This window comes from Lytechinus variegatus, chromosome 8, assembly GCF_018143015.1.
Source record: "Lytechinus variegatus isolate NC3 chromosome 8, Lvar_3.0, whole genome shotgun sequence".
NCBI classification, from domain to species: domain Eukaryota; kingdom Metazoa; phylum Echinodermata; class Echinoidea; order Temnopleuroida; family Toxopneustidae; genus Lytechinus; species Lytechinus variegatus.
In genome coordinates, this window is record NC_054747.1 from 24,498,793 (window position 1) to 24,525,232 (window position 26,440).

General features: G+C 36.6%; 1 protein-coding gene across 5 annotated transcripts in view; it reads right to left on the reverse strand.

Moving 5' to 3' along the window:
* Nucleotides 1-26,440, reverse strand: part of LOC121420213 — an 84,541-nt gene that overhangs the window by 3,067 nt on the left and 55,034 nt on the right. For 4 of the 5 annotated variants that reach the window (XM_041614772.1, XM_041614770.1, XM_041614774.1 and 1 more), the window contains 10 exons: nt 26,058-26,084; nt 14,194-14,316; nt 11,462-11,630; nt 9,089-9,154; nt 5,189-5,338; nt 4,137-4,378; nt 3,308-3,495; nt 1,412-1,539; nt 809-1,016; nt 238-476 (listed from right to left, as the gene is read on the reverse strand). In XM_041614772.1, the coding sequence (XP_041470706.1) occupies nt 238-476; nt 809-1,016; nt 1,412-1,539; nt 3,308-3,495; nt 4,137-4,378; nt 5,189-5,338; nt 9,089-9,154; nt 11,462-11,630; nt 14,194-14,316; nt 26,058-26,084 (1,540 nt within the window). The remainder of the gene's footprint in view (nt 1-237; nt 477-808; nt 1,017-1,411; nt 1,540-3,307; nt 3,496-4,136; nt 4,379-5,188; nt 5,339-9,088; nt 9,155-11,461; nt 11,631-14,193; nt 14,317-26,057; nt 26,085-26,440) is intronic. The other variant, XM_041614771.1, reaches the window with a different exon arrangement.

The window sequence follows — 26,440 nt, forward strand, 5'->3', positions numbered from 1 at the left end:
CAATCAACTGATAATCAATGTCCCAAATTCAAAAAGCTAATCAAATGAAATTCCTTTTTTTTTTGTAATTTTTGCCGTTGTGTAATTTCAAATTTTGGGCTTAAGAGGAAACTAAAATCCTACTTTTTAATGCAATTATGTACTAAGCATAATGCTTAGGATATGAAGTGTTGAAATCTGGCATCATATTTGGGATATTGTTAACCAACAAATCACCATGGATATTGCTAAACTTGCCTGGGTGTTGGAGCTCTGTAGCCGACTCACGTATGGCTGAGGAGAGCGATTCTGCACTCTTGACGGATCGGAGGCTAGTCCGATGGGCCCTGGAACCAAAGTGCTTGGCTGCAGGAACCCGCAACGAGCCCGGGACGTCGTGGGACATCTTCCGCTTGACCTCCTTTCCTGTTGATCTTGAGAAGAAAGCCTTCCATCCTGGTGACTTCTTGGCCTTGGAAGCAGAGAATCTCTTGCGGCTACAAAGAAATTCAAACACTTGTTAAGTAATAATAATAATAGTACTTTTGTATAGTGCTTGATACATTTATCATAGCATCTCTTTGCCCCTTTTCAGAAGCATTATAACCCCCATGGCCCTGGAAGATGAAAGACAGGATCATCATCGTCATCAATCCAAATACATCAATACCATTGTAGCTTTAGGGCGTATTCAATCATGCAATCTACAACAGCATTGGAAGAGTGACAGATGCCTTTGGGGGAATTTACCAAAACGAGACACACTTTAAGGGTTTTGATTAAGGATTAACCCCTGGACCAAATACATGACGTAAATCTTTCTCTTTACCTTTCTGGAGGTAGATCTATGACAGTATGGTACTGCTTGGGTAAAGCTGCCGGCCCTCCACCGACCTCGATGAACTTGGGTTTCTCCTCCTTATCTCCTCCGTCGTTCCCTTGAGACGACGACCTCGCCCTGGCCTCTTCCAAGGAGAGGAGCTTCGTAGGGGTGGACAAGACCAGGGATTTAGGGCGCTGCATCTCCTGACCGATACCTGTTGGGGATTGAAGATAAATGACAGTCATGGATACGATGAGATCGAACAGAATCTATGAAAATTACCACCAAGACTTTGTATTTATAAATTAAAATAAAAATATGTGTCTTTTAATCAACTTCACAACTTTGAATTTTGACATGAAAAGATGAGTTCCTCTTTCAGATAAGCTGATTTTCTAAGTTTTTACTTTTGAAGACCAAATTAAAATTTGAGCTGTTTACAGAGAACCTTCCCTGGCAATTTATTGTTGGTTTTGGGGTGGCTGGTTGCATATTCATTTTGGGAAAAATTGAATAGACCGATTTTCAAGGCCCATTTACAGTTTGGTCTAATAATTATTTCCCAAGCTGTACTACAATTTCCACAACATTTTCTTCAGTATTTCTTACCCGGGACATCTGGAAAGAGTTTATCATTAAAGATAAGATCACAGTGCTTGACTAGGTACTCTACAACCGTGGCTTGAACTTTGATTTCCATGAATGCTGCACACGAACCCGTCTCGATGTCCTTTGACCTATGAAAGAAATGAAATGAGGATAATCTTCTTCAATCCTACCCTAGTGATAGATACAGAGCCTTTCCAATGCAGTTCACAAAGTGCTTCACAATTTGTCCTACTATATATACATGTTGGTTACTCAACAGTGATAACATTTAAAAAAGAACAGTTGAGCAAGAAAATAGTCCAAGTTAAAAAAAAAAAAGGATCGTCAAATGCTTCTTGAACTGCTGACAGCATTTTTCTTGTCTCCCTGTGGTCTGTTATGACAGAAAGGTAGCGAATGTTGGTATGAAGGCTGATCTACAGCTTTGTGGCAACAACAGTATGGCCCGTATTCTGAAGTCAGGTTTAACTTAGACCATAGTCTAACTCTTTACTAAAATCATGGAGAGCCAAAATTCAAAAATTCTGTTTATATTGTATATTTCATATGATTACTATTTTGTTTTCTTTTGCTTTAATACTGAACAATTATACCTTAGTTATCTTTCCCAGATAGAAATAATTTGAGTGTCATATCAGTTAATTAATTAAATAGGTTCTGTAAAGGATTTGTGCTCCAATTGGCTCTCCATAGTTAAATCACAACTTTAAACCAGCCAAACCAATGATATTGATTAAGTGGTTCCATGACATTTGCTCTGGCGACAAATGCTCTGGTGTAATTTCCACACACAAATGAAAGGACCAACTTCAACCCTGGCTTTAACACTATGCCTATCCCAAAGCTAACCCTAAACCTGACATATAACCCTACTGCAATCCTGTATCTTTGACGAATCGTCGCCAGAGCAAAAGTAGTGTCACCGAACGAGTCAGGTGCGTTATTTGTTATCTCAAAGGTTTCAGAGGAGTGAAACTTGATGCAGCGCAGAATGGTATTTAGCATGGTTGAGATCTCACAGTACGAAGAGAAGTACCTTGCCATTATATCTTTGACAAGAAACCTTGTGAACCATGTCATAGCATATCCCTCAATCAAATCATAATCTTAATCTAATTATCCTGTTATTCATCACTACTATTCTCCATCACCATCATACTCTTACATTTGCTCTTGATCATTTGCTACAGTATTACTATTACGATCATTGCATCGTGAGCATAATCACCTTCAAACAAATTACCCTTCATCCACCCACTCTAGTTTCTTCTCAAATACATTATCATGAAATCCGTCAGCACCAACTAAATTGTCAGCTCTGTCAGTTTCAGTGAAATCCCAGGTTTTGATTGGCTGAGAAGCTCTGGGCCCAGTCCTACAAAGAGTTACTACTGATCTGATCAATTGCAACTATAGACCACCAGCAACGTCAACATGTATTATTCATGTTTGTTCAAAATATTTTCTATGATGCACATTCATGCATTCATTGTTTTTTTTTGAAAAATTCACTGTGCTTCTCTTTGTTTACAGAGGACATTGTGTAAATTTCCTATAGAATAGATTATGACACTGATGGATTTCCATAGAGTTACGTTTGATTGGATCAATCATAACTCTTTGTAAGACAGGGCCCTGGGGGAGTGTTTCATGAAAGTTGTCAGCACTGACTAAATTGTCAGTGCTGAAAATTTCAGTGAAATCCTTGGTTTTGATTGGCTGTGAAGCCCTTCTTCTAACTGTTACTATGGCCACTGTCGGAGAAAGCCAACTTGTCAGTGCTGACAACTTTCATGAAATGCTCCCCTGGCCTCTGACTGTTACTATGGCAACTGTCGGAGCTGATAACTTTCATGCAACACCCCCCTCCTCCCTTCAGATCATCCCAAGCATTACCTGAGCAGGTTTGGTGCCCATACAATGGCAAGATTCTTGATGTTCATACTGGTCTCTGCGTTGAAGGATGACATGTAAGAGAGATGACGGATGAGGAACTGGAGGGTTCGGTAGTGGGGCGGTGGGAGCTGCTGCACCGTGTCGTGCATCTTCATCAGCCGATTCTCATCCCCTGACATAGCAGCCTCCTACAGGCGTGAGAAGTACAGATGGTCATTGGCAAGGCAAGCAGAGAAGGAAATAATTTTTTTTTTGGGGGGGGGGCTATGCTTTTTTTCACATTGGGGTGATTGCAGAATTTTGGGGGCTATTTCTTTCATTTCAAGGGCTATTTTTTTGTGCAGCAAGCAATAATGCAGTAAAAGCATTTCTCATAATTCTGCTGTATGTCGACATTTGGTTTTCTTAACATTGTTGAATATTGTTTGAGGAAGATTTGGGGTGACTTAGATAAAATAATGTCACCCCAAAGCATTCAAATCAGGGGAAATTTAGGAACGACTCGGGCTGTCACAAGGCCAAAATCTCCAATCAACCCTGTGTATTTATTACACTGTTTGCAAGGATACCAAGGGATTAAAAAGGGTTTTAAAAAATTGTTTGGAAAAATAATATTTCCCACTTCCTCCTTTAGACATGTGTAACATAATTTTCAGAATTTTTTACAAAATAAAACCTGCAGAATTTATCTAAGGTATAAAATACTGCAAAATTAAACAGTTGGCACCTCTAATTACTATCAGTGAACACACAGTCCACACATGCATACTGGTAATGGTATATTAATTGCTAATGCCCTCAAAGATGTGTATTATTACTTTCTAATTACCTCAAACTTCTGATAGAGTTGATACGTTAGTAGAGGATTGGGTAGCTCCCTGAAGTACAGCTTACATACAGACGACACACAGTGAATATCCTTCTTATACTCATCAAGATTGGGCGTGGTCTCGCTGTCAAACTGATCCCGAAGGTACTGGACATTAGAAGCCACGCCCGACAACCGGTAGATGCCGTCACAGATACCATACTGCTCGATGAAGTGACAGCAATCTTGCACAACAGAGGGAACTAAGTATTTGAATAGAAGAAGCGAAAGAATCAATACCTTTAGAGATAGCTGAATAGAATATATTCAAATCTACTCATCCAGGAAATTTTGATCATACAGACCCCTGAAAATTGAGAAATCAAATGGACAAGTTGATATATATATTTTTTTTTTTGGGGGGGGGCTCTTCATACAGGTGATTAATATATATCAATCCAATGGCCATTAAATCCATGTGGAATTTGTAAAAAGACATTAGAAAAAAAAAACTAAATTGAACATAATAAATGCACCAAAGAACCCTAATTTTCATTTTTTTTTCTACATTTTTTCAACCCCCAAAAAGGTAATAAAATTGTAGAGAATATTTCATGAGGTGAAAGATAAAATGACCGGGGCGTAACCAACTTGAATGGATCATTTAGTATTTCACTAAATGCAGTATTCTGTCCATTGCACAAACTTGAAAAAAAATCATAATTTGCTCCACATGACACTTATGATAGATTGTCATGAATTTGGATGCAGAAGAGCATGCAACTGATGAAGCGCTATCTGTTGATTGTCATATGTATATACATGTGGCAGTTATACACGTGGCAAAGATGATATTTCCATGTGTAGTGCCATAGCCCCGACGAGCATGCAACGGACAAATGCTTTTGGATCCAAAATTGCACAATGACTTGATATAAAATTGCACCATAGATGACGTCATAGTTGAATGGGTGGATGATCAATATCAAACAACCAATCAAATGACAAGGATGTATCTATATGTACGTGTCACACAATAAGTTTTATGCCCCATATCTTTTGTTTGGCCTTACCATCAGTGCCCGTATTGAGCAGATGTTCCCCGAGATCGCATCCAAACACCCTTTCCTTCAGGATACCACTCTGTTTTAACCTTCTCCTTGTAGGTCTCTCCAGAATGAAGGAACGAAGGAATGTTATGAGCTTGCCGTGTTTCCTCAACACTGCAGGGGAAGAGGAATGAAAGAACATAGCGTCATGAGCAACTAGTTTGACGCTGGAAAAAAAAGAACAGTTAAAAAGTGAACAGAAAATAAGATAGAGAGAGAAAAAGAAAAGAGAGGGGAGAGAGAGAGGGGGAGAAAGAGCACAACAGAAAATAAGATAGAGAGAGAGAAAGAAAAGAGAGGGAGAGAGGGGGGATAGAGCACTAATGTCTTAATTATGATAATGAAGATTGAAGAATAATGAGGATAGATGTTCTTATTATCAGAAACCTAAAGAATGACAATGGCAATGTTATTAATAGTAATAACAATCTATGAAGTATAATGAATATATAAAAAACATGAATGCATGAGGAACAAATTGGGAGAAGTGAAATAATGAAGAAGGTCAATGACAAAAGAGAGGGGTATTATACAAAAACAAAATAAGAGGCCTCTGACATCTAGATTTAACAGGCGAAGGCTACACTGTGCTTTGCCATGTAACTTAAAAATCCTGTATCTTGATTGGCTGTTGGGCCTTTTTAACATGGAAGGAAGAGTATAGTCATGATTTGTAAGTTTTATGCAATGTTTTAGTCCTACAGCTGAGGCTTATTTACCCTTCCAATCATACTTTAAGAACAGTATTAGAATTTTAGAGAGCTAAAATGGAAATTTTGATAATTACATGTACAAATGGGAGAGACAGACAAACAGACCAACAGACAGAGAGATTAGGGGGGTGTTGCAAGAGAATATTTGCGATCAATTGCAAATATTCTTTACAACTGATAGATCAACTTTAGTTATAGAACATCAGACTAATCTTCTTGTTTCAAGAAGCAGATTAGCAATCAATCACTTATTTGCAGTAATAACTGCAAGACATATGATTGATTTAGGGACCAAAAATAGACTTGCAATTGATCACAAGTTTCATGCAACACCCCATTAGTAAGAGAAATACAGGGAATACCCAACAGACTTTATATCACAAACCTGAAAACAAACATGAATAATAAACTCCATATGCTGGGAAGGTGCTTTTGTCGGTGTATCTATTTCATAAATTGGCTCTCATCGATAGTGCTCCAGGGTTAACGCAAGTATACAGCTTGCATAACCAAGACAGCACAAGCTGCATGTTTTATTTCATACACAAAAAAACAGTTCTTCAAAACTTTAAACTGGATGAATGAATTGAATTTGAATCGAATAAATATTGAGGGTGGACCAATCAATCAATTTGACTCCGCCCCCTCCAGACTTTGCATACACAGTCAAAACATGATGCAAGACTTTCCCAGCATAGGGTATGAACACAAATAAGTATAGAGTTAAGACTAAGAGTAGTATTTTAATGTATAAGGAAAAGGATTAGAAGTAGTATCAAGACAATGCCAGGGATCGAGTCCAGGCCGGTAGTTACGAGCCACAAGGCATCCGGGAAAACACCCTTCTACCATAGACTTTGTGCACGGGATACAACCCGAGGCTTAGGCACAAGGCCGGCAAAATGTGGACTCGAGGCCGGTCTTGACCTCATTCCTGGTCAATACATGCTATATATTTCGGTTGACAGAGATGAATAAGAGAAAGTCCCACACCTAAAACTTTAAATTACCACAAAAATATAAATCCCAATGACAAAATCACAGCTTTTCAAAAATAAAAGACAGAGCAAATACATGTATATAAAAAAACACTTTGCCACTTTAAACACTAAGAACTTTCTTTTGTCAAATCCATACATCATTAAGCAAATACACACAACAATTAAAAACATTTGACAACTCGGGAAGCTCTTTCACTGGCAGCTGCAACCGAGAGTAATGCAAATGTCACACTGAGAAAAACCAATATGCATATGAAACAATAAACATTTACAAACACTTACTTAGATTTGTATTCAAAAGTAAAATATTTCCCAAATATACTTTGAACGTCATACGGGGATAGATTCATACAACACTATGTAATGATAAAGTGATGTTTTTGATGATTTCCTATTTTTATGGGGGGGGGGTCAATTTTGCTTTGAGGAGGAGGCAACGCAAATGAGTGGGTACGCAGGGGTTAAAAAAGAGCAGGGAATTCTAACAAAAGCAAAACAGCAACTAATAAAAATATGAATTGGGGTTGATATTAGCCTGGCAGAGATATGTTTCGTCTTAAACGCTATCAATGTTTTCATCTCTAACATTAAGTGGAGAGAAAGAACTCCTTGTTTGCTCTCACCTGAACATCACTATACAGGGTTTATAACAAGAATTTCCCTTTAAGTATAGCACAACTTTTGGTACTATATTCCCTTTGGCATGTGATGAAATGCTTGAAGGGGGAGTGAGCTGTGTATGGTCTCTCATTGACTGTGTGGACACACAGTCTTAAAATATACGTTTTCAGATATCTGCTAATACTACATAGAATAAATTGACCTACATGTATAATTGTATTTGTAGAGAGAGGCGAATGATTTGAGAGAAAAAGTAATTGTTTTGCTACTAATTATATTATTGCGGTATAAGTAGTTAATTAGCATGTTATCATTCAAGTAGGTCAATATTACTAGACTACACTAGCATTATGGGTCAGGAAACTGGCCAGGTATGAGTAGTTGAGAACTCGAGATGGCTATTGCTTCATATCTGCTTTAATATGAGATCCACACAATCCACAGTTTAGTTTTGAAAACATGGGAGGATATGTAGACTAGAATTAAAGCAACACCAATTTTATGAATTAGTAGTATAACATGAACTGGTGTAGTGTTAGAGTAGCCCGGCCAGCAAAGTTTGAAAACTGAAACTAGGTTTGGGCCTGTAAACCATTTATGAAAAGTAATATTATCAAGATAAACACGAGGATTAGATAATCAATGCTATTTAAACATAATGCATACATGTAAATGGTGGATATGCTCTCTTCAAACGCAGGCAAAAATAGAAAGCAACAAAAAAGCACTATTAAATTACATGCAAACTTTATTTTGAAAAAAATCATGCAGACGTAGAGCTCCTGATGCAATTTTTTTTTGTTTATGTTCTAATATCAAATTCAGAATTTTTGTCGATTTCTTTGTAAACATAATGTCCGAGTTTAAATCTTCTGAAAGCCCTCCATTTTATTTTATTTTAATGATAAAAGCAAAGTCTACTGAAATAATTTGCAAAGAGTGTAATATTTAAATGGCACAAGTTTTGTCAAGTTTAAAGAGTATGTATCCATAAAACAAATGACAAAATCAACACACCAACCAGGCTTACCAATTCAATAATAGAATTTGGGTAATAATTTCTTTAGCAAAACACAGATCTCTTTTTTTAAAAAACCGATTACACAGCTGGGGGAGAGAAAAGCTCTGAGGGATAGATGGCAACCAATTCTTTTACTTACAAAAAATAATAATTAAAATCTTGCTGAAGAGGTATATATATACAATACTACCTCGGCCCCGGAAACACAATAATTGGCAATTAATCCTACAATTGATTTGCATTGATTCTAAATGATCAATGCAAGTAATGATAAAACCACCCAACATGATCAATCGGCAAGGTTTTTCTAACCACGGAAGAGGCTATACAACAAATATCAATTAAACACTTATACGAAATCTTACGAGCTCCCATATTTCATGCAGAAAGAAAATGCATATGGATTAGTAAATAATGCAGGCCATGAAGGGCAAATAAATTTAGTCACAACAAAAATCCAAGCATTGGAGTATAAAAAGATAAGAGGTGAAAAAGCGGGATTTATTACTGCTAGTCTGAGTGTTGGTAGACCCCGTTTGAGACCAAGTCCCAGATGCTTCCAATGACATCACTTCTATTTATAGAACAAGGTTTAATCAGATTTGGGTGGAGAGAGACATGAAGAAACAAATGGTTAATGTTTCTAATGACATCATAACGAGTACAATAAGCAATTGTCAGTTCAACCTAGAAAAGGAGAGGGGCCTTGATAAGGAGAAAGATAAAGACAGAGAAGAAAAGGGGGAAAAGAGAGAAGGATATGAATATAAAGAAAGGAAAGGAGAATAATAGGCTTTTCACACTGCATTTCCTTAACCCCATTCTATTATTAACCCCTGACTATCTTTAACCCCATACTATCTTTACTGGTTTCACACTGTCTTTCTTAACCCCATACTATTTGCTTAGCCTTAACCCAAGACTAGCACACAGCTCATGAATATTGATGATTTTGCCACACAGAGCATGATTAACATGCAATTTCGACTTCTGTGATTGACTAATGCTCAGCCCCACTTTTCCTATAGCCCGGTTTCGTTTCACACTGCATCTCTTAGCACCGAAATATGCCAGCTAACTCTGTTTTTTGCTGGTCCAGATAGTACCATACTATTTACCGTGCTAGCCCACTTTGCAATGTAGTGTGAAACCGAAGTGGGCTAAACTTAATCTCGAAAATTGGCCCTGCTAAGAATCCAACCCACCCCCCCCCCCCCTTAGCCCCACCAATTTCCAAGGGTTAAGGAAAATATGTACAGTGTGAACAGCATATAAGATAAAAATGTTAGAGACAAGAGCAGAGAAGGGAGAAAGGGAACTTTTTCCAAAAAGAGGGGGATAACCAGAGGGGGAGGAGAGGGGTGGGGTGTGTAATCAACAAAGATTAATTCTATAACTTGAACACATAAAGCTAAATATGTAGAGAAAAAAACTAGTTGGATTTTTGTGTGAAACTAAATTACATAAAAGGAACATAACAGGTTTTCAGCAAACATTTCGTTGTTAGTAAAACTAAAAGCTGTACTATTAAACAAAAAAATCAACTGTGATAATGTAACATCTGTAAATTTAAAAAGTAGACTATCTATTGACATTTTAATCTTTTAATATTTCATTTTTGAAGTGTATCGGGGAATAATTTTCCTGGTATCACATCACAATTTGATTCAGGTTTCTTATGACTGCTACACAAAAGAAATTCTGCGTAAACAGTCATTTTTTTAAACATAGGAATGTACAAAACAAAGTTGAAAACTTTTCTCTCACAACTACATAAAATGCTTCTAAAGCAATTTTGATATGTAAAATTATTCCCTGTGCATGTAGTACATAATCTACAATGAATCTTCTAGATAACATTAAATGCGTTATAATGATAACATCTGAATGAAAACTACATAATTCAGAATACATCTGTCCTTTTAAAAAAATGAAATTGAAATCAACATTTTCATGCTTGTTATATGTTGCAAAGCATTGATGAGGGGAGTTTTTCATGGAGAGCTTTTCAGTGATTTTTCACTGATTAATTTGTTCTCAGCCAATCAGATATGCACATTTCAGTAGCTTATAACAGATGTCAGTGAAAACAACTGACTGCTCCTCTCATACTCGTCAGAAGTTCTGAGTGATCATGATGTGAGCTTAACATGCAATTTTCTTCAGTTAGATGTCTTAAATTGTTTCTATAAAAAAATGAAACATAAGTTTGGTGGTGGTTTCTATTTTTTAATTCAATATGGCAGCATATTTCGAGGGCCCTTTCTCTGATTCACAGCCAATAAGCCCAGAGTGCAGTTGCTAGAAAGTTCAGCTAAATAAAATCGAAAGTGAAACAAAATGTGAGGTATATTGATGACGTGTACAATCTGAATGGGATATTTCAATGAAAGAATGGCCTCTAGACGTAATGCATGCTGTAAGTATTGTTGGGTCAGTATATGTTATGATCGGAGTTGAAAACTTTTCTGATTGCAAAGTATCATTTTGAACCTAAAAACAAGAGACCTTTTGGGGAAACCCTCTCATCGACACACACAAAGCAATAACTTCCAAAATTGTGTCACTTTGCAGCTTTTAAATGTTGGCCTTACCCCCACTTTTTCAAAGCACTGCGGTTCTGAGTAAACCACAATCATGAAATAAATGAAGCTTTTAAAGAATGTTGTTGTTCAGATAATTACCAAGCACTTTATTCTAATTTCTTTTGTAATACATTTTTTAAAATTAGAATGAAATGAGCTGGGCTTCAAAATCATTTCTAGAATACTCCAATCTTTTAAAAGGAAAAGATGATATTTTAATTCGAAGTTGTGGTTTTCTAAGAAAACTCAGGTATTCAATTAGTATTCCAAAAAGCAACAAGAGGATAGTTAATTACCTGGTTTGGGGCCTTTAGGTACCCTCTCAGCGACAGCCTGGGGTAGCTTTTCGCTGATGATCTCAACACACTGCTTGGGAAAGAAGCCCACGTCAAATTTATTCTTGCCGCGCCACCAAGACGTGTCCTCGGGCGGAGGCATGTCAATCACCGAGATCATGTCTCCCACCTGATGAGAAAAAAAATGAAATAAAACATGAAAATTAATAATCTAATAAGAATTTTTTTCACCAATGATTCTTTCGATTTGAGACATTATGAACGAAAGAAAGATTATTAACTTACATAGCTGACTGGGTTTAATAATCAAGGAACAGATGATGTAAAAACACTCTCAAAAACAAAATGAATATCATCTCACAGTAGATCACCTGTGCAATTTATATGTAACAAGCCAACAATACACATGGCAAACAAAACTTTAACCCCCCTCCCCCCAAAAAAAAATAAAGAAATAAAATATAAAAAATAAATAAAAAATAAATAAATAAAAATATTAAAAAAAATAAATGAATTAAATAAACAAATGAATAAATAATAATAAATAAAAAAGAACAAAGACAAAATATGAAAAAAATAATGTTTGCAATACAAAATGCATTACCTTACAACAAATAAATGAAAAGAACTCCATTCAAAACAAAAAAACAACCGTACATTATACATTGCACTGCAATCTAGATTTCCCCTTGCATGAAGACTCAATAGAAGTATTGGAGTTTGTATAAAATGACAAATTGAATATTCCTCATGGCTCAATTCAAAATTCCTATCATTTCCTTCAAATATTCAACATCCAACAGCAGTATACTATACGTCTTCCTTCCTAGCTTGATAGATAATTTCAATTGTGGAAAAGAGTGTTTTTAATTCTATTTTGCAATGAGGTGTTGCCCATTTGGTGACCAACCAGTATGGTGGTTGGGCGGATGATTCATGTGATTTACACTCCATTAGTCAAGAACTGATGGATTACTCATACTGACTAGAATATATTTGAGTGCACTTCTATTGACGTACACAGTCCAACGTACATGTACGGCAAGATAAAGTAATTGGTACTGATGTATAGAAACCACAACTGCATTTATCATAATGAAAAAAATGGAAACATTTTTTTTTATAAGCAGGAAGAGTAGACAAGATGGAGTCATGCACAAGGAGAGCAAATAAGAGAAAGAGAGAAAAAAAGAGAGCGAAATATAGAGACAGCACAGGAGGGGGGGGGGGGATTTCATCTACACACTTCAGCCATATATTGCTGTACAAAAATGAATAAGTTCCCTAGTTTGTAGATATATGTACACATTCAATTGTAGAAAGAAAATGAGAATATGAATAAAAATAATAATTCATGCAATGGGCACTATGAATCCCTGATTCACTCCACAGTATAAACAAACAGGAAATGAAATAAAAAAGCAAACAAGGTAATAACATGAGATAGAGGACAGGTTTTAATTTTACCGGGTATTTCCTGATAAGCATACATGTACAATCACTTTGTATTTACTTACTCTATAGAGATCAAATCCAAGGTACAATTTTTGTCATTAAGTAATGAATTGTCCACTTTTGCACACTTAATCTCCAAAACATACATGTACATGTAGATCCAGGACTTTTCCACTTGATACAAACGTGAACATTCAAACAAGCTCAACATACAACTCGGAAATGTACATGATGCACATCTTTTAAGCACAGCCTATGCATTTGGTAATTCGATACACTGCAATGGAACGAAATAGCTAGCTCCACTCTCGTAAAACGTGACCGAAGCACAGAGGTGGTGAAATCCATCGCAGAGTCCTTCGCTCCTGCCGGAGTGACTAATGTTCATGTAGGAGTGTTGCGCATACAATACATTAATGAGAGCCAACATACATTGCGTTGCCATGGAAATCTAGGAATGTGCAGTTCTTCACCTGTCTCAAGACCTTGGAGCCTTGTTTTCTTTTCTAAGATTGTTGCTTTGATATTAAAGACACTAATCAATATTAACTTTGTAATAATTCATTGCCAATATACCCAGCCGCAGTGCTACATAGGAAGGTGCGGTGGTGGGAGGGGGGGGGTGGGCTTGAACAGAACTTTAATGAAATATCATCACAGTAATGAGTCTGATATAATTAGAGCGTTGTGGCCCAGTGGATTAGTCTTCTGACTTTGAAACAGAGGGTCATGGGTTCGAATCCCAGCCATGGCATAATATCCTTCAGCAAGAAATTTATCCATTGTGCTGCACTCGACCCAGGTGAGGTGAATGGGTACCCGGCAGGATTAATTCCTTGAATGCATGAGCGCTGAAAGGCAGCTCGAGCTAAAGCCGGGGCTGCAATAGTAATAACAACGTGCCTCGGAATAGAATATTTCTAGACAGATGGTGCTATATAAATGCCTATTATTATTTAAAATCAGTTATAGGCCTATAAAAAGCAAAACAAGCATGGCATTCTGTCAGGAATGCTCTATTTTCAAAGGAATACCAATACATATGACACATGCAGCAACCCCCTAAAAATATCCTGCAATTTGAGAAATGATATTGCCATTTTAGAATTGAACACATAGCAAGCTTACCCAACACACGTCATCTAGAGAAGGGCACATACACAAGAAATTAAAGGTTAGAATTAAAGGAAAAGGTAATGACATTTAGGTGAAGTATTTCTATAAGTGATATGATCGCTGACGTGGTCGTCTTAGTCATTCTACCATCCGGCACTTACCTCTAATGAGATCTCGTCTGGTGCCTGCGCGGCGTACCTCTTGATCACGTGAGCGGCCGCCACGGCTGGGATGTTGATTGCCGACTCCTCGCTAGCTACGACGTGGTTGCCATGGTTGTCAAGCTGTTGCCATGGAAACAAAAAGGGGCAGGATGTTGAGGTTAGAATGAGCAAACCAAAGAAACTTGATTGATTTATTGGTTTAATTGAGGTTTACTGACGTGACATGCATATATGTCTGTAATGCTCCTTCGACCTGAACTTTTCATGACCCTACACCTGCCTCATGACAATGTAAGAAAAAGGAAAACTATAAAAAGAAAACAGTGTGGAAAGTTTGATGGACATATTTAATTCTTGTATTAAAAAAAAGGTGTGCTCTATTTCTATTTAAACACAAAGGCCCCATCACATATACAAATTTTATGTTTACACTATTCATTTTGTCATCCTATGGTTACATACATGTAGTTCAATGGAATACTCCATTTTGATTGGATGTTGACCATTGTTGGCACGGTAATTACCATTAAACGTCAATGTTTATCACCATAATAGAAACTTTTCTATAACACTTCCCAATACATTCCCAAAGCAAAAAAAAACCTTATTTCATCATTCACAATTTTTTTAAGGCAACTATTCATCAAAACCAGGCCCCGGTTTCATACATGCACCAATTATTAGAATAATGATTATGTTTTATTTTTATACTAGGGGTTGCCACTTCAGTTGGGAGACTGCTCTACAAGTGAGCCCTGCATGAAATAATATTACCCTTCTTCAATCTACATGCTGAATGCCAAGCAAAAAAGGCAGTGTCCCATTTTTATAAGTCTTTGGTATGACTCTGCTGGGATCGAACCTACAACCTCCCGTTCATGAGGCAGGCGATCTACCACTGAGCCACAATGCCTGTGCCAATCGCACAGAAACGTTGTTAGCCTAACAGAGCGCTAACAGTAAGCTCAGTCACACATCTTTCGCATTGTTAAGTCAAAACATTTATTTCCATGTTAAGCAATGCATTGTTGTAACAGAAGGAATCGTCGCCACATTACCGGTTGTAACAGGGCTGCTGTTGGTGCATTGTTAGCGCTAACAACGTTTCTGTGAGGTCAATACGCGTTCCTACATGTACAATAACACGTTTGCAATAAGCTACTGAAATCATTCAATTTGATTGGCTGATGGTAAATTTGATGTCAGAATTCCTTTTCTTGTTTTAATAAGTCTTTCCGATATTGGACCAAATTCTCCCTCACTTCAAGGAACCATACTGCACTTCATACCGTGCAATCTGGGGCCCGTTGCAGAAAGAGTAGCAATCAACCGAAACTCTAAAATCATGCGCAACTTGATTTTCAACCAATCAACAGACGGTATTTGGGAATTGCGATCGAGTTTTTGGCTTGCTTTTAAAATTTCACATTTCTGTTTGGTTACGATTTGAAAGTAGTTTGCTTTAGGGACTGATGACAGATAGCTGGAATTTGTATTTAACTACATGTAAATGTACAGTAATGTCTTTCAAACGTGGTCGTTGGATGAGGAAAAAAAGTTAGCTTGAACACAGTCTACACACACAGACAGGATGTGGCCTTAAACATGGCTTAGTCATTGAGAGACCCGTCCAAATTTAGTCGCAACCTCACAATCACATTTTGTGCATGCGCCCCTGTCACATCCCGATAGCCAAACGTACTCAATGAAAAACCAAGACGGGTTTCACAAAGCTGGTTGTGAAGTTACGACTGATTTTAAGATCAATATGAATCTCCTTTGGCTCTTAAAATTGATAACAATATTCGTTCACCAAAAATACAGCCATAACATTCAAGTCAACTCAATAGTGCACATCAAGGGTTAAGATATGAATTATACAGTTACATGTGCATGTATACATAGGAACACATGACAATTTTGTTTCAAGAAACCAAGCACTATTATTTGAACATGTGTTTCTAATAATGCTCTATTTGAGTGGAAGCAGCAACAAATAAATTTTCATGAAGTACCATTGATTGTAATGTGAAATTGCTACCAAAAGTAGCAAACAAAAAATATAGAAAAAAAACATGTATCCTATACACATACATGAATACATGTAACTAAAAGCGATGAATATATCATGTATTCACAAAAATTGAAATAAATAAAATCAGAATGCTAATCGCGAACATCACGTTTGGTGGATTATATGTACTGCAAGGGAGCATGAATTTAAAAGCAACATTTGAATAGATATGCACTCCATTCATAAACAAAATGTGCAATTAATGAACTAGACTTTCAAAACCAACACAGCTTATTATTTTTCATCTAAATTATCCTATTACCTCAATCAATCAAGCTAATAAGATTGACTTCAATTGAATACAAATAAAAAATATAAATAAACAAAACTTAAATCTGTGAGAACAAGGAAGCAAGGAATTTAATAATGTAAGTGCAACCAGCCACCCTAAAACCAACAATAAAGTCCCAGGGAAGGTTCTCTGTATTAAGAGCCAAGCAGTAGTTGGTCTTCAAAAAGTAAAGATCAGAATTTGATAGGTGAAAGAATAGTTTTTCTTCAGTCTGATACACTATGAAGTTGCTGAATAAAATACAAGATCCAATATTGTTTTGACACCAGTTCATGCGGACTGCATGGAAGTTTCAGAGATTGCACAGTGTGCAAATCTCATGCTTGCGCTAACCCCAAGATTCAAACCTTGTTTTCTCCTTTAGGAATGAAACCTAAAGTAGGCCTGTTTCGAAACAGAAAAATCAAAGAATAAGAACAAAGAAAGTTTGATAAAAATTGGACAAATAATGAGAAAGTTATGAGCATTTGAATATTGCAATCACTAATGCTATGGAGATCCTCCCATTGGCAATGCGACAAGGATGTGTGATGTCACATGTGAATAACTTTCCCTTTGATGGACTATAAAATACCCCCAAATTTTTTTTTTTCTTTTTCTAATGGTGATACAACTCTTTATTCATGATGTATTCTTTAAAAATCTGTATTACATGCCCTCCTATACAAAGAACACATGATCTACTGATACATGTAGATGTGATAAAAGAGGCAGTTTAAGTGAAATAAATACTAAGGTAATGGGAAGAGTTGTTCACAAGTGACATTACACATCTTTGTCGCATTGCCATTATGAGGATCTCCATAGCATTAGTGATCGCAATATTCAAATGCTCATTAGCTTTCTCATTATGTGTCCGATTTTTCTCAAACTTTCGTTGATCTATTTCTTTGATTTTTTCTGTTTTCACACAAGCTATCTTGATCCAAATGTTTCATTCTCCTTTAATATTCTTCAAGCTCTCACTGAATCCTTTCTACATTCAAACAAATAGTGTTGACCTATTTTGACAAGACACATCATTTAAAGCTTTATGGATGTTCGTTTTTACCTAAAGCAAATCCTCCAAATTCATTTGGATGACTTATTGCTGGTTTGGGGGGTGAGGGGTAAGAAATAAAACTATGTAGATGAAATAAATTTCATGAGCTTTTACATACATGTGTTTGTTTGCTGAAACAAGTTTATGAATTTAAAAGGCAATACATCGTGTTTCATCCTTTGACGGAGGAGGGGTGAATGAAAGAAAACAAACAGTAGCATCAAAATCTAATCTAAGGGGACCCATTCACTTTTTTTTTACAATGGAAGCTTTTGTATGAATGCAGAGGATTGGATGTGGTGTATGGGGAGCGAGAGGGGGGTGAAAGGGGGTTACACTACACATAACAATACAATGATACACGGTGCGCATAACATGCGGCAAGAATGGAAAGCAAAATTGCAGGCTTCAATAAAAATTTGAAAAAGGCAAGAGAATATACAATAACAACAATGTTTACAAGTCATTGGAACATCTTTGAAAGACTATTTTGATACACATGCGCCACTCGTTTATTGGGTGCTATGATATTCTATAATTGCAAAACAATATTTTAAAAATACAAATGAATACTAAAATTTCTGTAGTATGGAATAGCATTGTGTGCTTCATGTATTAAAATGAATATAAACATATTCAAAAGTGAGCAGTCAAGGAAATAATAAATTTGCATTAAAGCTGATAAATTATGAGTGTTTATAAACAGATGTGCACATCATTGTGAGCTGCAAAATTGCAAATTTAAGAAAAATGCACAAGAAATATAAATCTAAAAACAAGTTTACACAAAATGCAAATGTTTATGGAATGATGTACTGTTGTGAGCTAAATCATGGAAAATGAAAATTCATGTTCAACTGTGTCACAGAAAATATTCACAATTTTGCTTTAATACACAAAGTTTATGAACGTTTATATCAATAAAGCATGAGCGCTGTATTATGTTGTAATACATGTACTTACTGCAGAAAGAATAAATCCCACACAGGTTACAACTTTTCATAAACAAAAGTCAATCCACAATAATAGGTTGAAAGCACACTGTTAAGTTGAAAGCACTTTATCCTGAACGCAATTGCTATTTTAAAAAAAAGGCTGTAGTATGTTTATGTCACAAAAACTCAGCCTGCCCCCTCTCCATACATGTACATCTACGGACCATTCAGCCTCGCAGTACTGCGACATCAAAACAATAGCTATCAAAATCCCCCTTCACAAAGCAAAGTCAAAGTATAACCTTGTTCGCAGCTGTGTCAAGATAATCCTGGCAGAGCGACTCATTTTCCGGATTGACCGATATAACAAACTATCCCTCTCCGAGCCTTCATGCAATATCATACAACCATGACTCAATATTGTTTGATTGTTCTAATTCAGGGGTTTAGTTCTTTCTATTTCCTCATCAATAAAAAAGGTCATGATATAGTTGAGAGAATTGGAATGTAGAATGCATTCAAATTTTCCTATTATAAGGGAGAATAATGGGTAAATACTCAATATGAGGTTCATTTTTGTACAAAAGGTGATATTCAGCAGTGTTGTTTATAAACAGCCATTTCACATGTTACCCATTAATATCTAAAAACAAAATACACGAAGGTGTAGCAATCATTACATTGGTCAGTTTCATATTAACAAATCCCGAAGAATTAAAATTCATCAGGAAATACATTCAAATTGTATGTGAAAAGCTTAATATTAAAAGAAGACTGAATTGCTATTTTGCCAGAAAAGGTTCAAAGAAATATAAAGATTGTTGTTGTTATTTAATTAATATCAATGGTGTTTCAACAAGTGTGCATCCTGTGCGCCTGAAATATATTTTTATCCTGTTTTCACTTTTAGGTATATGTAAAACTTGCTGATCAAGAACATTTCAGTATTTTAAAGGCTGAAAATCTGTATTTTGGTAAGTGAAATAAGTATTTTCACAGAAATACAATAGGACAACACATAAACTGAAACTTTCGAAATAAGTAATTTGAATGAAACCACCAACATTCTTTCTCATTTTCCAGTAATGATTTATGCTTATAACCAGTTCTACTTGACAGCTCTGCCTTATTGTTGACACTTGTATGCTTTCTTTTACCAATGGAGAAACTTTAAAGGTTTAGTCCACCTCAGAAAAATGTTGATTTTAATCAATAGAGAAAAATCAGACGAGCACAATGCTGAAAATTTCATCAAAATCGGATGTAAAATAAGAAAGTTATGACATTTCAAAGTTTCGCTTATTTTCAACAAAATAGTTATATGAACGAGCGAGTTACATCCAAATGAGAGTCGGTGACGTCACTCACTATTTCTTTTGTTTTTTATTGTTTGAATTCTACAATATTTCAATTTTTACAAATTTGATGATTAGGACCTCATTGCCTGAAGCACAAAATGTTAAAATAATGGAATTCCACGTGTTCAGAGAGGAATGAAACTTCACTTCACATGACAACGATGAGAAAATAAAAATATTTCATATTTCATATAATAAAATACAAAAGAAATAGTGAGTGAGTGATGTCATCAACTCTCTCATTTGAATGTAACTGGCTCGTTCATATATATAACTATTTTGTTGAAAATAAGCGAAACTTTAAAATGCCATAACTTTCTTATTTTACATCCGATTTTGATGAAATTTTCAGTGTTATGTTTGTTGAATTTTCTCTTTTTATGCAAATCAAGTTTTTGTTGGGGTGGACTTGTCCTTTAAAGAGAAAAATATAGATGGCTGCATGTAGATATGCATATGTAGGACCTACATTCCGTATCAGGAAAAAAATACACAGGGGCTGAGGCAATTTTGCACCTAAAATGCTCAAAACATCCCTGAACGATAAAAAAAAAACCCAAGAAAATCCTCTTTCATTGCAATGTGAAAGATTAACATGTATGTTGTGAATTTAGGATGGCATTAGGTTGTAAAAAGTAACCCCCCAAAACAGAAAAAAATTAGTATTTTCCTGTTCCATATAATCATACAAACTCACCCTTCTTAAAACCACATAAAAATGATTTCCTATTGATGTAACAGGAGACTTTGAATATTCAATCCAATCTCAAACACCGATGATAAACTTGGCTGCTGATAATTGCTGCTAGTAATGATTGATGACAATACAAATGGCTGGAGAAATAACTTCAATGCCACCACTGTCATATTTTGTGACGAAGCCAACCCTTTCAATAATTCTTTTCTTTTCTTTCTCAATTTGAAGATTTATTTTGGATTACGAAGTTACATGTGAGACAGAAGAACCCGTATCAAACCTGAAATGTCTTCTTGCAATGTTAATTAATGAAATCCACTCATCCAAAAGGCCTTTAAGTGACATAAAACCTGCATGCCAACTGAAAGGATCAGAAAAAGACAAAAGGATCCTGAAATTAATAAATCACATGGAATACCGCATGTTTCCAACTCCCAGCCAAGGTTTAAAGTGAGTCTTTGCTGATCCTGGCCCTAAAAATCACCACAAAAATAGCGAGTGACAGAAGTCTGCATCATAAACCAGCAAAACATAAGAATAATTCATCCATCCAAAAGACTTGAAACGAATGAATCACTGAATCACATGACATACTATATGCTATTCAAATGCAAATCCACGACTTTAAGAGAGTCTGAGCCGGTCCTGGTCCTAAAAAAATCTCTCAGAACCTATCCAGAAGATGTCAGATCTTCAGCCAGTATTTAGAATCATTCCATTATTCATCAGGTATGGCAGATATACTGTAGCATCTGAACTTTCAGAGATTATCATCATCCATGTCATCTGATTCTATCCTTCTTTCATGGATACATTGCTTGGACAGTCTCCACAGTGGGGAGTAATCCGGTCAGTTACTATATGTACTTCCAACAACAATGAAATCAAGGAGACCTATCATAGACGTCGCACAAGCTCAAGGTGAATCCACACCTACCAACCAGCCTCCGAAACTTGAAAATTGGTTATTATCTCGATCTCCTCATACAATCAGTCGTGCCGAAATGCAATGTATGCATACATCTTCCGCTCGCTTTGGACTTTTCCAATCAAGGAAATTCTTCAGAGAAGTCCCTCAACCTCAATGCGAGTCCACACATACCAATCGACCTCAGAATCTTGAAAATTCGATATTATCCGTCATCAAATTCAATCGATGAAATGTATGCACATCCTCCACTCCCTGGGCAGTACATAATCAAGGAAATTCCTCCGTGAAGTCCAGCAAGCTCACAGCAACTCGGCCCCCAAACCTTTGAAAGTGGACCGTCGCTATCCACTATAATGGCTCTTCGATAAATCGCCACACAGGTAGTCAGTGATTAATTACAGGGAATCCTTCTGATGTGCCGCACCAACCGCTCTCTTCCTGGAGGGAGTCCCAGGGAGCGGGTTCGAGATCAAGTTGGGCGTAGACTATTGCCACGTTAATCCCAAAGGGTATTAGAGGGGTGTAGAGTAATGTCCCCGTGATCCAGCCCCCGTGGATGCTAATATATACAGGGATATAACAGAGAATGGGCAACTGACAGCTGAGAGAGGGTGTTAAGACCTCCATGATCCGTAGGAGACAAAAACGCCAATAGCACGTTTATACTTATTACACAGATATCTATAGTTTTATGGCAGTGGTAAGATTAATGTACTTTTTTCAGAGCGAAAAACAGTGCATATCCCCCCCAATTCAAAGGAGAATATTAAGCTCAATAAAACTTGCGCCTAGTCGTACATTAACCTATTGACCAATTTGATTCTGAATTTCAAAACAATTTTCGGATAACCAATTTGTATTTGTATTAGACATTAATGTGATTGACAGAAATTCAAGAATTTACAAACCAAATAAGACCAAATGATGATACTTGAAACCACTAAAGAGGTAATATAGAGGCATTGATAATAATGATAGGAATTCAATGTACGTGCCATTTGTTTAGTCAGGGCTCCTTTTTTTATACTTTCTACATAAAAAAAGTTTATTTTGCTTTCATCTTATTGCCCCCCCCCCAAAAAAAAAAAATATTAATAAAACACATAGTACACTCACACAATATATTTAACAAGCGCCATTTCTTAATTCTGGAAAGACGTTCTTTAAGATAACAGAGCCATTTTTTTTATTTACTAAAGAGGAGAAAATATCATTTTGTATCATTTTGATATATTTTGTACTGGTCTTACTGGTCATGTTGGGCCAGTAAATCTGGCTGTCTCTGAAAAGTTACTGGCCCGACAGCAATTTTTACTGCTCTGGGACCGTCGGACCAGTGCCAGTGTCGTGCACTGGTTAATTTGATCTATACTATTACTATACATTCCACAGAGAGCAAGACCTCTAAAAGACCTTGTTAATTATCCATCTTTCAATGGTCTTTCACGGGTCTCCTTTCCATGGAATGGACCCTCAATAAATGAAGCAACAAAACGAAACAATGACAAACACTATGGGGGGGGCTTAACCAAAACTTGAAAGAGGATTTTAAGTCAGTACTGATATAAGGCAAAGAGGATTTGACGACAACTTCATTTCATGCAGTCCCACATTACAGGTTCTATGTATTGCTGATCACTCTTAATTCAAATCAAAGTCACTCGTCAATAGGTAGGGCATGCAAACTAGCATGCCAGAATATTGAGAAAAAAAAAGAGAATTGAATAGAAAACAGGGATAGCAACAGGACAAGTGATAACAAACAACAACTTATAAACAAAGACATGATATGATGCTATGACGATGCTTTAGGGTAAGGGAACAAACCTAGCTAACTTCTGCACGATGTATATCAATTTGTTTTTCATGTCTTTCAATGTGGAATGAGCTACATGTAAAATGGAATGACCTCCGGAAATGTATTGTATAAACTTTGTTGAGAATGGTGATTGCACAAAGGGCTTTTTAGAAAAAATATTAGATGCTCAGAGAGTAGTGTGAGTTATTGTGAGAAAAGTATATTTCTAAAGGCAAGTTATGTATTTAGATTAATGTGCACTGATTCAGGAGCATTTTGTTGCCTTCCCGCACAAAGGCCTTTAGCGTCGCCTTCCTGTCTTGGTCTTGTGGTTACCACTCTCATCTCTCAATCAGAGGGTTGTGGGTTCAAATCCCAGCCATGGCGTATTTTCCTTCAGCAAGAAATTTACCCACATTGTACAGCACTGAACCCAGGTGAGATGTATAGGTACCCAGTAGAATATCTCATTTCTAGATAGATGGCGCAATGTAAATGACTCTTATGTTCTCGCCAAAAAAAATCATTTAATTTCACAGATACGGGCCAGCAGACTGAATAGATTAAAATCAAACTATTTTTCAGCATATTTCTGCCATAGGCTTTTTAGAATTAAGAAAAAGGACACACTCCAATCCAAAGTAAGAGCTTCAGAGAGCTATTCTGACTTCAGATTTAATACCAACAACTTATCCATACCTGCTCAGATAGGAAACTTCACAATCTTTCTAATGGTACCCAGTTGCCAATTTGAAATCTACATAGTATTAGTGATCTCAATTTTAAAGCAGCTATAACTTTCTTATTGCTTGTCCAATTTCCTTCAAACTGTTTAATTTATTTTTCTCCTTCCCAACACAACATTTTATGGCCAAGGCTGGATTCCCCTTTAATAGATTTGAATATCAGATCACATTGTAAAATTTTCATTAAAATAATTTCATTTTTCTAAAAGGAAACACAGACAGGGAAATGGCAGTCTCAACACAAAGGATCTACAATATTTTTTTGTGGGTACATATACTTTGGAGCACGTTGTAAAAAGATTTAGTCTTTCTCTTTCCATACTTCCCAATTATGGGACAAATATTGATGGTCACATTTTATCACGGGCTAAACTGCCCCTTAAATGCTAAAATTTTCTTGTGAAATCGGTCCAATTTATTCCAAGACATTCCAGCGTGACTTCAGACATGCGACTGAAGGGAAATCCCTTTGCTGCCAAGTTCTTACTTCCAAGCTGAAATCTCATGTTACAGATCGAGAAACATGAGGCGGTTTATAGAGGGACTGGGGCGCGTTGTTTGGTCAGATTGCAAGGGGTCGACAGGAAATTAAACGTTCCTGTGGGTGGGCAATTAGCCACTGTATATGACACTCTTTGCAATAAACCTCTAGAGATTTTGAGCAATAATTAGGACATTCAGTCTAGGGGTGTATTCACACTCACATCTAGGAGTGAGTTCAGTATGGGTAGAGCATCGTTTCTGAGCGAATCAGAACGTGAAAGCAAAAATACTTTTAATATCCCCCAAAGAAAATACCTGCTTAATAGTAGGTACTTGCCAAAATTATGAGAACTTTTGCAGTGATTTTCCAAGGTCAAGAGTAATTTGGTAGTGTGAAGGGAATTTATGGGAACTTTCTTATCCCAGCTAGCCGTTTGATGTAAGCACCATGCCTAGCCTGCTAATCAGATGGACCATATATTCTTGAGGACTTACCCTAAAAGGGCCTGCTTCGGGTTAAATGCAGAAATAATTATCATGTATTTCAAGGCCTGAACAATTTCTCAAGTTCTCACAGCTATTCTTGTGATCGAGTCAGTCTTAATACGCCTCATGTGAACAGAGTTCTAGGCAGACTTTACTGACCATCCGGAAGCCCTGGAGGAAAAGATGCTCTGTTTATTTTGGGCAAGCCTTGCACAAGGTGGGTGCTTTAAATGCAGACAGATGATTGAGATGATCAGCAGAGGGCCTTCCCCTACAAATGGAATCTGTGACCTATCTGGAAAGTCAGTCTATTATCTAGCGAGTGACTTGTCACTGTTTGACATGTTATTTGCATAGGGAATGAGGAAACAAGTTTAAGGAGCTATAAAATTTTATCTTTGAGGTATTCAAATTATCAAGACTATTTTTAGAATAGCTTTTGTGAGTATTATTGTGGCCATTTTTGTGAAAGATGTATAGCAGGGGAGCATTTCATGAAAACTTTAATCAGGGATTATTTTCGCTGACTACTTTGCTCTCGTCAGATGCAAGGATTTCAGTAGCTTATAGCAGTACTCAGAGAAAGTCGCTGTTTGTTTGATGAAAAATTCTCGCCAGATTGCAAGTTGACCAAGATTATACAACATTTGATTTGATATATATGTAATTATTGATTTTGGTAGCATGAAGCAATGTTGTTGACTAAGGCAGATTTGAATATGAATGATATGACCTATGTTGGGGTCTCTACATGTTTCTGTGAATAAAAGCGGTGTTCAAAACACTTAAAATTCAAATATACACTGAAGCAGGCTTATGATCAATGAAGCTGTTTACATATGCCAGGTGGGTTTGACATGAAGTGTACACAAAGAGACTCTATGGAATGATGGAATTCAAACTCAAATGTGAACGTTTATTGAGTATAACATGTGCAGAAGTTAGCATGGTCGGTGTATGCAGGGGGTGGTATCGGATGAATGCTTTGACCAAAAAGAAAAAAAGCAATGTTTCTTTACCTCGATGTGACAACCAATGTTATCAATCTGAAACAGGCAAAACACAGTGATAAACAGTGACACAAGGGCAGGCAAATGGGGTGCAGAAGGGTACAGGTTAGGGGTACACATAGGGTAAGAACAGGGGGGGTTAGGGCATGTGTATTGTGCAATGGGGATTACAAGGGGGTACAGGATGGGGCAAAACATAGGGAGAGTTTGGCAAAGAGGGGTAATAACCATTAGTGTTTTAAATGGAATTGTCATGAGGGGGATTTGGAAGTTGGTTAAAATGGGGTTAAAGCCATAAATAGTGGGACAAATTGATTGCATTATGGGTAATTGAGGGGAATATGGGGTTCATAGAGGGGTAACAATAGGGGTAATGAAAAACCAGTAGGGGC